At 34.0% G+C, this 13,788-nt stretch overlaps 2 protein-coding genes across 2 annotated transcripts; both read left to right on the plus strand.

Annotated features, from left to right (window-relative positions):
* The first annotated feature begins 5,185 nt into the window (after nucleotides 1-5,185).
* On the plus strand, nucleotides 5,186-5,962 carry LOC108369052 (troponin I-like). Its single transcript, XM_017624027.1, has one exon. It carries the CDS (start codon nucleotides 5,186-5,188, stop codon nucleotides 5,960-5,962), a length of 777 nt encoding a protein of 258 aa, XP_017479516.1.
* Nucleotides 5,963-6,967: 1,005 nt separating this feature from the next.
* On the plus strand, nucleotides 6,968-12,848 carry LOC108369053 (uncharacterized). The gene is made up of 2 exons (XM_017624028.1): nucleotides 6,968-7,005; nucleotides 12,254-12,848. Exons 1-2 carry the CDS (start codon nucleotides 6,968-6,970, stop codon nucleotides 12,846-12,848), a joined length of 633 nt encoding a protein of 210 aa, XP_017479517.1.
* The last annotated feature ends 940 nt before the right edge of the window (nucleotides 12,849-13,788 follow it).

Below are 13,788 nucleotides of genomic sequence, written 5' to 3' on the forward strand. Positions count from 1 at the left end.
TGGGCTTGAGGCATTGAACACCACGCGTACTTTTGTTGAAGTACTTTCTGCCTTTATAACAGCGTGGTGCGGCAGAAAATAATTATCAGACGAGTCTGCGGGTATGGGATTTGTTATTTTCGACATATGCCCAAGCGTTTCATATTCCGCTAGAATAGAACCCTATTGTATTCCTTTTGCAAGACGGGATCCTTGGCCAGCCGTGTCTCATTCCGGTAAAATTGAGAACATGCTCTTTTAAGTGATGGGCCTAGGGAAATATTTCCTGGAAAATCTCTCCTAAATGGTAGTGACACGATGTATTTTCCTTCATTATTTCGTATGGTTGTCTTCTGATACAGCTCCTCGTAGTACTTGTCGTCTTCATTAAGGCTCTTGTTCTTTGGAATCTCCTCCAGCTCCCAAAAGGCACTCAGTTGCTTGTCCAGACTAACTTCGCTGTAGTATGAGACGATATTCGTTCCTGGATTCGTGGTATCAGTTCGCCCCGTTATTATCCAGCCAAATACTGTTTCTTGGGCTAGAAGTGTGTTTAATATATTCTTCTTAAGCCCGCTCATAATAATTTGTGGATATATGTCGCCACCCAGAACAAGGTCTACGGGTTCATTGACGAAAAATCGTTTATCCGCTAGAATCAGATCTGGAATAGCTTGCTTAGTCACTGCACTAATGTGGCAAGTCGGAAGATTTCCAGTCAGTTGTGCTAGCACGAGCACTGTGGTATTTAAGCGGAACAATGGGTCAACAGAAGACGGCAATTCGATGTTGCACGCTTCTTTAACCTGCGCCGTAGTTGTATTAGTGATGCTCGAAACTTGGGCATGCATACGCTTTGACGGCAGGCGAATTCTGCGTTTTAGTCTTTCAGTGATGAAAGAACACTCTGAACCAGAATCAATAAGTGCTCTAGCGGAATAGTTCGTACCATTGAGATAAATGTTGACGTGTGCTGTCCCTAATAACACACCTGTGTTTGTATTCGCATAGCAAGACTTCACGTTTTGCTTGTATGCTTGTTTGACTTTGTTGAATTGCGTTTGGCTTCGGCCTGATTGGATGTTGATGCAGAATTAGTCGCAGAATCCAAAGAGGTCCCAAGTGTCGTTGCCTTTGTTTGAGCTGTCTCAATATGAAGGAGCGTGTTGTGTCGCGAGTGGCACTTTATACAATTAAATGGGTTTGTGCATCTTGACACGGTATGTCCAGTACTAAGACAGTTCAGGCACCATTTTTTGCTTTTCAAAAAATCGATTCTATCAGCAGGTGTTTTGTTGAGGAATTGTGGACAGTTGCGTAACTTGTGCTCATTAGTTTGGCACATTTGGCAGGTGAACTTGCTCACGCTTGCCTGAAAGGCTCCTAGCCTAAAAACAAAAAAATGTTAATATTGCAAGAACACCTAATTGTTATCGCTATTGTCACTTGTGGACGGACAGACTAACCTCAATTATTTACAGTGTGGTTTCAAAATTAAATGCTCCAATTGTATATTTTCAGTTTAAAACACTCGCGAGATTCTAGTTTGCACACGCGCATTGAATTTAAAAACTTTATTTTTTTTTTTTTGGCAATTTTCTAACAAGTGCAATTGAAATTATAACCACGTACCTTGAATTAGAAGTGATTGGTGTTTGGTGGTTGTAGTGTTGTATGCTCGCTGGTGTCCTGGCAAATTTAGCAGGTGTCGTAGCAAGAAAGCTGAGTGAGGTTGTGTTTGCGTTTGTTGGTGCTGTAGTTGCCGGTTGGCTGGTTTGTGGCACAGCTGACTGAATCACTGGCAATAACGCTGGCGCAGGGATAAAAAGCGTTGGTGTTATAAAAAGCGGTGGTTGCTGATGTGGTTAACAAAAATCGCTCGTTGTTTAAGCTCAGTGTGTTGTGCTGGTACTTTAAATGTGGACTGTATTAAAAATCTCGGTTCCGATGGACCATGAAGAGACCCAGTTGCGCCGCAGGGATTTCGATTGAGCGCACCCGTGGTTTTATTGAAGATAATAAAAAAGATATAAAACGCAATTAGATTAGTATTTTCTAATATTTATTGGCGTCAAATTATTTAAACTACTAAGAATATTCGCTTCTCGTGACAATGAGATTACCTGTGGTGAAGAAGCCTGGTAGCTGCGATGCTTCCGCTTTGATCTTCCAAAAAGAAGTGAAGTAANTTAGACCGCCGGACAGTTAGCTACCGCTTCAAGGGGAAACTTAACGAAAGTTCACTGTCCGGCGGGATATAATAGTTAACGGCCGGAATATTAGTGTTAGCGCGTATATGTATATGTATGTATTTGTGTCTACATATGCCTACATTAGGGCGGATCCCTAATGTGTCAGAATATTAGGGCCGGACATTATTTTGTGGGCATATTTAGACTGATGGTCTAAACAGTATGTATGTATGTATTAATAACGTTTACGTTAATATTTTCAAAGCTCAGTAGTGTGTTTTTGAATATTCAAATTATTTAGCGAATTAGAATTTTTAAAATAGCATTGATGCTAAGATTGACATTCATATTTGGGAACGTAAATATGTATGTATGTATTAATAATTTACGTTAATATTTTTAAATCTCAGTGGGCTGTTTTTGAGTATTGAAAATATTTAGCGAATTCGAATATTTGAAATAGCTTTGATGCTAAAGTTTGGTTCCTCAGCTTTTCTGGATAAAACCTGTAAAACTGCCAAAAAGCAAAATTGCTCTCAGAGTAAGAGAGAAAAACCAAAAAGTACGGGAACGCTTTTCGGGTAAAAACTGGTAAAACTACATAGCAGTTTTTTATCTTTTGGCGATCTTCTAAATTTTGCTCAAATACACCAGCAAATTAACAAAAATTCTTACAAAACTTGATATTTCTTCGCGAGGATATATTTAATAAGGTGAAAATGCAGATGCACTTTTGTTTTTGCTTATTAAAATTTGAAATCATTTGAACAGCTGGTGGTTTGACATTTTACCAGATTTTACCAGCAAAAATTCTTCGGGTAAAATCTTGCAACTTCTTACAAAGAGAGGACCGATTTTACTCTCCCATTTTTCCCCTACTTTGCCAGAGAACCCGAGTACGGGAACGCTTTCTGGTAAAATCCTGTAAATTCTTGCAACTTCTTGCCAGTTAGGGAACGCAACTTAAGATTTACATTCATATTTGCGGAAGTATGTATGTATTAATAACGTTTACGTTAATATTTTCAAATCTCAGTAGGCTGCTTTTGAATATTCAAATTATTTAGCGAATTTGAATTTTTAAAATAGCATTGATGCAAAGATTTACATACATTCATATTTGCGAATGTATGTATGATTTAATAACGTTTACGTTATTATTTTCAAATCTCAGTAGGCTGCTTTTGAATATTCAAATTATTTAGCGAATTTGAATTTTTAAAGTAACATCGAAGCTAAGATTTAAATTCGTATTTTCGAATATATGTAGGTATGTATTAATAACGTTTACATTAATATTTTCAAAGCTCAGTAGTGTGTTTTTGAATATTCAAATTATTCAGCGAGTTCGTATTTTTAAAATAGCATTGATGCTAAGATTTACATTCACATTTGGGAACGTATGTATGTATTGATAATTTACTTTAATATAGCCAGTAAAATTAAAATTTTTCTTTAAAAAAATGTTTAACCATTTTTTGATGCAGTTTACTTCGATTTAACACGTAGATCATGGATTCATTATCTTGCCCCTAAATTTCATTCGGCAACATTCCGCCATCTTGGATTTAAGTTTTTTTGGATTTCTGCGATTTGCAAGCTTATTTTGCATTTTTCGTTAAAAACTTGTTAACTTTGGACGAGATGTAAAACTTTATATCGTTCTCGGAAGTATCCCTCGAAAATCTTGATACAAATATAGACTTCTTTGGGGGAACCACAATCAGTCTCCTAGTATTAGACTCGATTAAATGCAAATATGTAGAGAATCTAATTTCACATTGTTACGGGTTTCGCCATTTTTTTACAGTTTCTGTTGAAAATACATAGCATATTGAAATTCCAAAGTTATATATGTCTATCTGTTAGCCGACTTCGCCAAAAAATTATGTGTATACATTTGCGAATTTTAAAAGTACATAGATAACTTTAACTTTAAAATAATTCAGTAAGCAAATTTTTTATCAATGCTTAGAACAGTAAATTTAAAAAAGTTGTACTTCAAAATATTTGGTTTTATTGACCTAATTTGCTCCAAAAGAGTTTAATGTGCCTTTAAAAATCAAAGAAATTTAAGTACTCAACATTTTTATAAACGGTTGGGTAAATATGCCTCCGAGGTAGGAAAGAAATATATGTGCACATTCAAAGCAGATGTTGATGTAAAGACTGCCAGCCTCAGTTTGCCAATAAAGTGTTGTGTGTTCATCTGTGTATTTAAAAAGGAATCAGCAGATTTCTTTCAAATAGTTCTATAAAAGATTTTTTAAATAGTAAAAGAACTTCAGTGCATAAGACAATAAAGTGAAGAAGAGTGAGAGCACAATATGTTTAGAATTTGTTACAGCAAAAAACTTAAATATAGTCATGTGTGAAATAGTAGTTTCGCGAAGTATTCCCCATTTTTGACTATTTTTTCTTTTATTTGTAATTTTTTTTTATAAAATTGCAGGTCATTTATTATCCATCAAAAATCATATAATTCTAAATTTCACACTTTGAAGAAAAATTTGAAGCCCATTAAATTCTAGCTTAATAAAATGCAAGTTTGAAATAGCGTTGATTTTTTATATCTTTTTTGCTGACGGTTATGGTTGTTTGACAATTTTTTTTCTATGATAGAAAGTAATAACACCATCGGCAAAAAAAAAATTATCAAAAATAAATGCGAATTCATTGCCACTTGAAATTTGTATTTTGTTAAGATAAAACTTAATGGGCTATAAAACTGCATACTTAGAATTTTTTTAAAAAGTCTGAATAAAAAGTTTGTTGTGGAAATTTTTCTACAAAGTTTAAAATTTAGACTCGTAGTTTTCGTTAGGTAATGAACTACATTTTTATAAAAGAATTATAAACGTTAAACAGACAAAAGACATATATCTATAACTGGTCAAAAAATCTTGTACCTTTTATTTTTCACATGACTTTAGATACTCAAAACAGTGATATAAAGATTTCCGTATATATTTTGACTTAAATACTTAAACATTTTCACAAACGGTTGCTTGAATATGCCTTCGAGGAGGCGAAGAAATATATTGGCACATTCATTAAAAGCAATCAGGCAAAAGCGTCAAAGAGCTGGAGAAACTGGGGAAGAACGCCGAGCCCGCTTGCAGTCTAATGCAGCAAGAAACTCTGCGCGAAGACAGCAGGAAGACGAAGAGGAGAGACATGCCCGCTTGCAATCCAATGCAGCAAGAAACTCTGCGCGAAGACAGCAGGAAGACGAAGAGGAGAGACATGCCCGCTTGCAATCCAATGCAGCAAGAAACTCTGCGCAAAAGCAGCAGGAAGACGAAGAAGAGCGACAGGCCCGCTTCAGTCCAATGCAGAAAGAAACTCTGCGCGAAGACTGCAGGAAGACGAAGAGGAGCGACATGCCCGCTTGCAGTCCAATGCAACAAGAAGCTTTGCGCGAAGACAGCAGGAAGACGAAGAGGAGCGGCAGGCCCGCTTGCAGTCCAATGCAGCAAGAAACTCTGCGCGAAGACAGCAGGAAGACGAAGAGGAGCGACATGCCCGCTTGCAGTCCAATGCAACAAGAAGCTCTGCTCGAAGACTGCAGGAAGACGAAGAGGAGCGACATGCCCGCTTGCAGTCCAATGCAACAAGAAGCTCTGCGCGAAGACAGCAGGAAGACGAAGAGGAACGACATGCCCGCTTGCAGTCCAATGCAGCAAGAAACTCTGCGCGAAGACAGCAGGAAGAAGAAGGGGAGCGACAGGCCCGCTTGCAGTCCAATGCAGCAAGAAACTCTGCACGCAGGGAACGCACGTTTAATTTAAATAACTTGAAGTACGGTGCATATAATTATTCAGCGAGCATCAGTTACTCTTCATTAGATGTTACTAATATTGGCCCAATGTCGGATGAGTGCCAGCACTGTAAAGCGAAGAAGTGGAAAGGTGAAACCCCTAGCATGTGTTGCTCAAATGGAAAGGTATCCCTACCACTTCTAGCTGAGTCACCGAACCCATTAAACACGTTACTGCTAGGGACCACTTCCGAATCAAAAGCATTTCTAAAATGTATTCGAAACTATAACTCGGCATTTCAAATGACGTAATTTGGGGCAAATATTGTTTACGAAGGTGGTTTAATGCCGACATTTAAAGTACAAGGTCAAGTTTACCACAGCATTGGATCGCTTCAACCGGAGGGTAACCAAAAACCACGGTTTTTGCAAATATATTTTGTAAGTAACATGCACGACCAAGCCGAACTGCGAACTGTATTTAAATGCGATAGAGCGTAGCATTACAATCCAATTGCAAGATATGGTCCACATGACTAACAACTACGTTAGAAGCTTCAAATGTGCTATGGAAATGTCTAATTCACCTGATTTAAAGTTAGTGATACACGCGGATAAGCGGCTTGCCGGGGAACATCGTAGTAATTTTAACATACTAACCTGCAATGAACTTCGCGACAAGAGTATACAAAGAATCACAGAAACACACCGATCATACGATCCTCTTCAATATCCATTATAATGCGTATATGACGAAGATGGCTATCTCTTTGGAATTCCCCAAACACAAGGGAACAAAACAGTGTCATGTATGGATTTCTACGCCTCCACTTTTATGGTCAGAGACAACTAATTCAATCATTTACACCGATGTCAAGACTTATTTCAACGGTATGCTGTTGATATGTATGCAAAGGTGGAAGCAGAGCGCCTTTTGTACATAAAAATACACCAAAAAGAATTACGCGTTCATTCATACATACATCTCAGTGACAGCGTTAGTAATGAAAACACCGAAATAACTGATGTAGGAAAAATGTGTATTCTACCATCCAGTTTCACAGGAAGTCCAAGGTATGTGAAATGTATAATGATTATTATTACGGCAGTCTGAATTAATTTTGTATCAAATTTCAATCTTATTCTTTACATTTGTAAATTTGGATACAAAAAAAGGCTGAACTTATTAATCAAAAACTGTTCAGCGCAACAAAACTTTAAAAATTAGTTTCAAACAAACCCGCTTAGTAAAAATATGTCATATTTTAAAAAATGATGTACAGTGACACAAATATGATTGAATAGTCATTGTTTGCCCCTTATTCACAATGCTTTTCATGAAAACTTTTTTCGCTGATTTTTTCAAAAAAATATACTTCTTGATAGAAACCAAACGATAAAACTCATACCTTCAAACTTCTTAAAAAACTAAAAAAATTTTTACAACAATGTAACAAAGTTTTGTAAAATATGTATGTATATTTTTTAATCTGAATTTTAGAAATTCTTCGAGTACACAGTTCAATAAGCCCATTAAATTTTAATGTCACAAAGTGGAAAAAAAGAACGCATAAAAAGAATGTAAATCTTAGCATCAATGCTATTTTAAATATTGAAATTCGCTAAATATTTTCAATATTCAAAAATGGCCTACTGAGATTTGAAAATATTAACGTAAGCGTACTTGGTTCATACATACATATGCAAATTTGAATGGAAATCCTAGCATCAATGCTATTTTACATATTAAAATCGCTAAATATTTTTCAATATTCAAAAATAGCCTACTGAGATTTAAAAATATTAACGTAAGCGTACTTGATTCATAAATACATTCGCAAATAAGAATTTACCCTGCAAACAATTTTTTCACCGTAATCTGAATTATACAGAGATTCGTAAAGATCTCATCCGATTTTGTGCAGAATTTTCTAAAATGAAATAAACTGTGCACACTTCGATTCTTTTACCAAATTTCGGAAGAAAATCGGTAAAGCAATGAAAATAATGCTGTTATGTGAAGAATTTCTTGCAGAATTTTCTTTATTTTTTGTACAGATATTTCTTTACGAGGTCGTGTCAACCACTTCATTTATTTTTCTTTCAAGATTCGTAAAAAAATTGTTAGAGAAATGAGATATTCCTAAAGATTTCGATAAGATTTCGGGAACTTTGGTTGCATGGTAAATTTTAGCATCCATTCGCTAAATGTTTTCAAAATTCAAAAATAGCCTACTGAAATTTGAAAATATTAACACAAATATGAAACGCAATTCTTAGCATCAACGATGTCTGAAACATTCAAATTCGATAACTATTTTCATTATTCAAAAAATGGAAGTCAAACATTCTATGTCTCGCTTTCCCTGCGGCGCACAGTGTTCGATCTTCAAATTTGAGACGACAAAAATGGTTTTTTAATATTCCTTTTTTTTTAAATCTGGCTACTCTATTATAAAGAAGAATGTCAATATATACCAGAAATACCATATATGCGACAAGTTTTTTGTTTATACACTTCTAGCGGTATTGCGAATGGTAGGGAAAATAAACAAACAAAAACACAATTAGTGCGAACGCAACTAGTGCAATTTTTAAAAGCCTATAATTATCAAAGTAATAAATATATTTTCAAAATTTTTTCGGTGGAGATAACTTAAGCTATTATCTGGTTAAACTTTTTATATTTTTGTGTTTTGAGTAAAGGTAACTGTTTACAGATGAAAAACTCAGGGCATGTTTTTACAAGTGATTCCTAATAAAAGTCAATTTTCAGCGGTCCTGATCTTTTGACTCCACCAACACCCACCACAACAAAGAACATATATATAACATACATATATTTATTTTTAAAAATAAGAAATAAAATTCTGCACATACTTGCACTTTTGTGAGAAAATTAAATTTTAGTATGAGCGCCTCTAAAATATCGCATAGAATTTTGTTTGATGTATGGTTATCTAACCTTAAAGAAGATAGATGTGATAAAATATGTAACTTTATTACTATGAATTTTAGCAGCGGATCAACAACAACTATCGATTTTGATAAACATTTTTCTCNAAACATTTTTCTTGGCGTTTATGTTCAAAATTTGAAGGAAAATGGGCAAAAGCGTATAGAGTAAAACCTCGCTTTTTGCATGATAATGATAAATGGCTTTCAAGTACAATCGACTTTTCTTCATTTACAAATATTGCTGTGAAGGAAAGCCAGCCCAGAGGTCGACCTGCAATTAGCTTCGATAATTGCAGTCAAAGAAGTAAAGAAAGAAAAGCTAAGAAAATTACTGAAAACATTGACAGTGGTCAATTACTTTTAGCAGCAGAAATGCAAATGCGCTCTTCCGGGAAGAGAAACTCAGCAGGAATAGTAAAAGAGTTTGCTTTCGCATCTCCAGAAAGAGGAAATACTATTAAAAAGTTAAGAACATCGAGCAATAAGATTGAAGCTCTTTCGCCTGATGAGGCGTTAGCTATGATTTTGGATTTAGATTTATCCGCAAACAAATATCGGTTGCTTAAGCAATATACCAAGCATATATGCCCTAATTTATTTCCCTCATANTTCTCGAACCCAAACAAACAACGACTTATTAAAAAGACTTCTAATTTCGTCTGATCCATACATTTCTATCTTAAGGAAATCTCCCAAGACCAAGCATGGAGCCATTACTCCAGATATATTAAAATTGCTTAAAAACCCATTATTAAATATTGAATTTGATGAGAGTTAAGTCAATTTGCAAAAATTCTGTCTAATAAAAAACTAATTTAATAGTGTATTTTGGTTTTTCATTCATTTCCAATGTGTGGTTCCTATGGGAAGTGGGCGTGGCGGTGGGCGGATTTATACAATTTTTTGCCTGAACGTACTTTTCGTCACGAAAATGATATGTGCAAAAATTCATAATTTTATATCCATTAGTTTTCAAGTTATGATTTTTGTCGTCCTAATTTCGAATTTCGTACACTGTGAGGCGTGGAAAGTTTTATTCATTTTAGTTGCTTATAGTGAGATATATATAAATGAGTTTGTAAAAGGGGAAGTGGAAAACTCAGAACGACTTTCGATATTTGGTATAAAAATAAAATGTTGTTCACGCGTTACACGGAATAAATAACCAAAAATAAATAGCATTAAGTTTCAAACAATTAAAAAATTTACATTTTTTTAACTTTAAATTTTTTATCCGAATTTTTTCGAGTATGCAGTTTTAAGCACCATTAAATTTTGGTATCACAAAGTGTGGGTTTTAAGTGGCGGTAGTCCCCAATGACTTTTGATAATATATATCTTCCGTATAAAAATAAGTGTTGTTCATGCTTTGCAGGAAAAAAACATATAACTCAAAGTTTCAATCTTATTAAAAATTAAAAAAAATATTTTATCACAATTAAATTTTTTTTGTTAGATTTTTTTCAATTTGCATGTTTGTTTATGCCATAAATGTTTTCAAATCTCAGTAGGCTTTTTTGAATATAGCTTATATTCAGCGAATTTGAATATTAAAAACATCAGTGATCCTGAGATTGTCATTTGTATTTGTATGAATTAAGGAATTAAGTACGCTTACGTGATTATTTTAAAACCTCAGTAGGCTAAATACTAAATGATAATAATTGTCAAATTATTGAATCATATAACTCAAAGATTCAAACTTTTTAAAGAATTTGGACAAGTTATCCAAATTTCAATTTTTTATCCGAATTTTTTAAACTTTTTCCAGTGTGTACATAGTTTTAAAACTCATTTAATTTTAGTATCATAAATTGTCAATTTTAAGTGGCGGAGAATTTCCAATGATTTTCGTTTCTTTTGTATAAAAATAAAAAATAACTCAAAGTATCAAACATTTAAACATTTTTTATCAAACTTAAAATTGTTATATTGGTAAATTTTTTATTTTCAAGTATTAAAATAATTTTGGTTCGTGCGTTACACAGAAGAAAACAAGAAAATCCATATAATTATGTACGTAACTCAAGGTTTCAAACTTTCTAAAAAATTTAGAAAAATTGTTATCAAATATTTTATTGAGTTTTAAAAAAATTTTGGATTTTTTATAATGCCATTCAATTTTTGTAAAATAAGTGCAGGTTTTATGTGGCGAAAAATTTTCGTTGATTTTGCATGATTTGTTTCGCTAACCGTAGTGTCCGTTTTTTCCCGTATGCAAATAAAACTGTGTTCCTGCGTTACCCAGAAGAAAACTTCCAAAACGATATAACTCAAAGCTTCAAACTTAAAAAAAGTATAAATTTAGCAAAAAAATAACAGAATAAAATTAACATGAAATGCAATGTGAATATTGTAAGTCCGACCTCATATTTGAGCCACAGTATTTAAAAACATCAAAATTTCTACCTATTTCCACAGATTTTCCAAAAATAGTATTAACACTGTAGGGACTCTAAATTTACTCAAAAAAATGCCGAAACATGTAAACTAACCTTTGCGTCAACAGGGCAGAAATTTAAAGGTAACTAAATTGTTTTATTACGACCTGTTCTTTTACGAAAGAATTTAACTACTTACAAGGAAATCAGGGAGCAAAAATAACAGCTACTGACGAAAACACTCTGAACAAAATCTTCTACAACTAAATGACTTATACCTATCGGTTTATTTTTTCACCGAGTACAGAATTTTAGAACTAATTTTCAACAGTTATTATATTAATATATAACAGTTATATTTAGTGATTTTTGTTGCTGAATTTTATTTATAAAAACCTTCGATAACTGTTACCATGAAACAAATAAAATACAAATCAAAAATAACTTTTAGTTTTTGAGGAATTAAACAAAAGTTAAAAATAACTGTTATTTACTGAGTATTTCGGACTAACAAAAAAAAACTTTTATTTCAGTATTTATGAAATAAGAGTCGCGGATTGACTGAAAACTTAGGAATAAATAAAAGTTTTAAGTGGACAAATGAAAATGCGCTCTGATTTTTTTGTTTGAAATATGTATGAGGAGGAAATTACTCATACGCCATGTACGATTATGGCGCAATTTCATTTCTGAATTCACAACTTTTTTATTTATCCATTGTTTTTTTCATTGGTAGCTTAATTTTTTTTATAAAAGGCTTTAATAACAAAAATTTACAACCACTATATTTTTTTTTAATTTCTGCCCTATTAAAGTTTGATATTTTTAATTCACAATGCAAACTTAAAATGAAAGTATTGAAGAAAAATTATCTGATCTAAAAAAAACGTTATACAGATCCGTAATCTATGACCCAGTGTATGTTTGTATGCAACTTTTTGCTTACTCAAAACTAAAAATACTACGTATATGTATATATTTAGATACATGCATGAACGGACCCAAGATGCCATGACCTATGTGAGGACTTATGGGAAACCTTATCTTTTAATAACGTTTACATGTAATCCTACTTGGAAAGAGATAAAAGAAGAACTCTTCCATGGCCAGTCTGCGAAAGATCGTCCAGATCTGGTAGCAAGAGTATTTCGACAAAAAATAATTAAGATGATGAATCTTATAAAAAAATGTATGATCTTTGGCTCAATACGTTGCGATAAGTATACGATAGAGTGGCAAAAACGAGGCCTACCTCATGCGCATATACTATTGTGGCTTAACAACACAATACATTCTAACCAAATTGACTTAATTATTTCTGCGGAACTGCCAGATCCCAATACCGATCCAGTTCTATTTCATATCATTAAGAAAACTATGGTACATGGGCCATGCGGAAATTTTAATGTCAATTCTCCATGTATGGTAAACGGCAAATGTATCAAGAGATATCCGAGACTGTTTGGAAATAAAACGCAAACTGGAATAGATGGTTATCCACTTTATGTACAAAAGGAGAAAACTAGGGCATGGTGGAGTGTCTACGAAAATCAAAGTCAACAATGGTATCGAGGTTGATATTGACAATAGATGGATAGCTCCTTATTGTCCACTACTTTCAAAAGCTTTTGAGGCTCATACGATGTATGCTCTTCAGAATCCCAATTTAAACGATGAAGTTACCACCTACCAATGTGGAAGATACATAAGCAGCAGTAAAGCTTTTTGGCGAGTTTTGGGTTTCCCTATCCACCAGCGACATCCTGCAATTCAACAGCTCAGTGTTCATTTAGAAAATGGCCAAAGAATATACTTGACTGAACAAAATATTTTACAGCAAGTTATCGCTCCAAGAAATACAACGCTTACGGCATTTTTCCAACTTTGCCAAACGGATTTATTTGCCAGAACATTACTGTATTCTGAGGTGCGAAGTTATTATACTTGGAAAAATAACAAATGGAACAGAAGAAAACGGGGAAGTTGTGTAGAAGGACAACCAGATATTTTTAAAGACGACACTTTGGCAAGAATTTATACTGTCCATCCCAGCCAGCAAGAATGTTTTTTTTTTTGAGAATACTTCTTTTAGAAGTAAGGGGGCCAACCTCATTCGAAAGATTAATACTCATTATCCCAAAATCCGCTAAACTAAACCCACATATACGTATATATATGTAGCGGTTGACTTGCATTCGATAGCGAGAAAACAAGACCCGCTACGTTATTTAATAATTTATTTAAAATCACAAAATCACAGCTCAATTAAATCGGGTAAAATACTTATTTTAGCCGGGGAGAGTGCAGCTGATGAAACGTCCGTCGTCTGTGCTGGTCCGCCAAAGAAGAAAGAGAACCAATCGAGAGATTAGAAAGCTGAGCGGCGAAGTTGATGAATCGTCAAATGTCATAGTGCTGAATAGATGATGATGGGCCGCACTGCCCTTAATTCATTAGGCTGGTACTCTACTTCAAAACCAATCTCTGAGTATGAGTAACTATTTGTAGAGGCGCAAGT

This window comes from Rhagoletis zephyria, unplaced genomic scaffold, assembly GCF_001687245.7.
Source record: "Rhagoletis zephyria isolate East Lansing unplaced genomic scaffold, Rhagoletis_zephyria_1.1 Rzeph_scaffold_03476, whole genome shotgun sequence".
NCBI lineage: Eukaryota > Metazoa > Arthropoda > Insecta > Diptera > Tephritidae > Rhagoletis > Rhagoletis zephyria.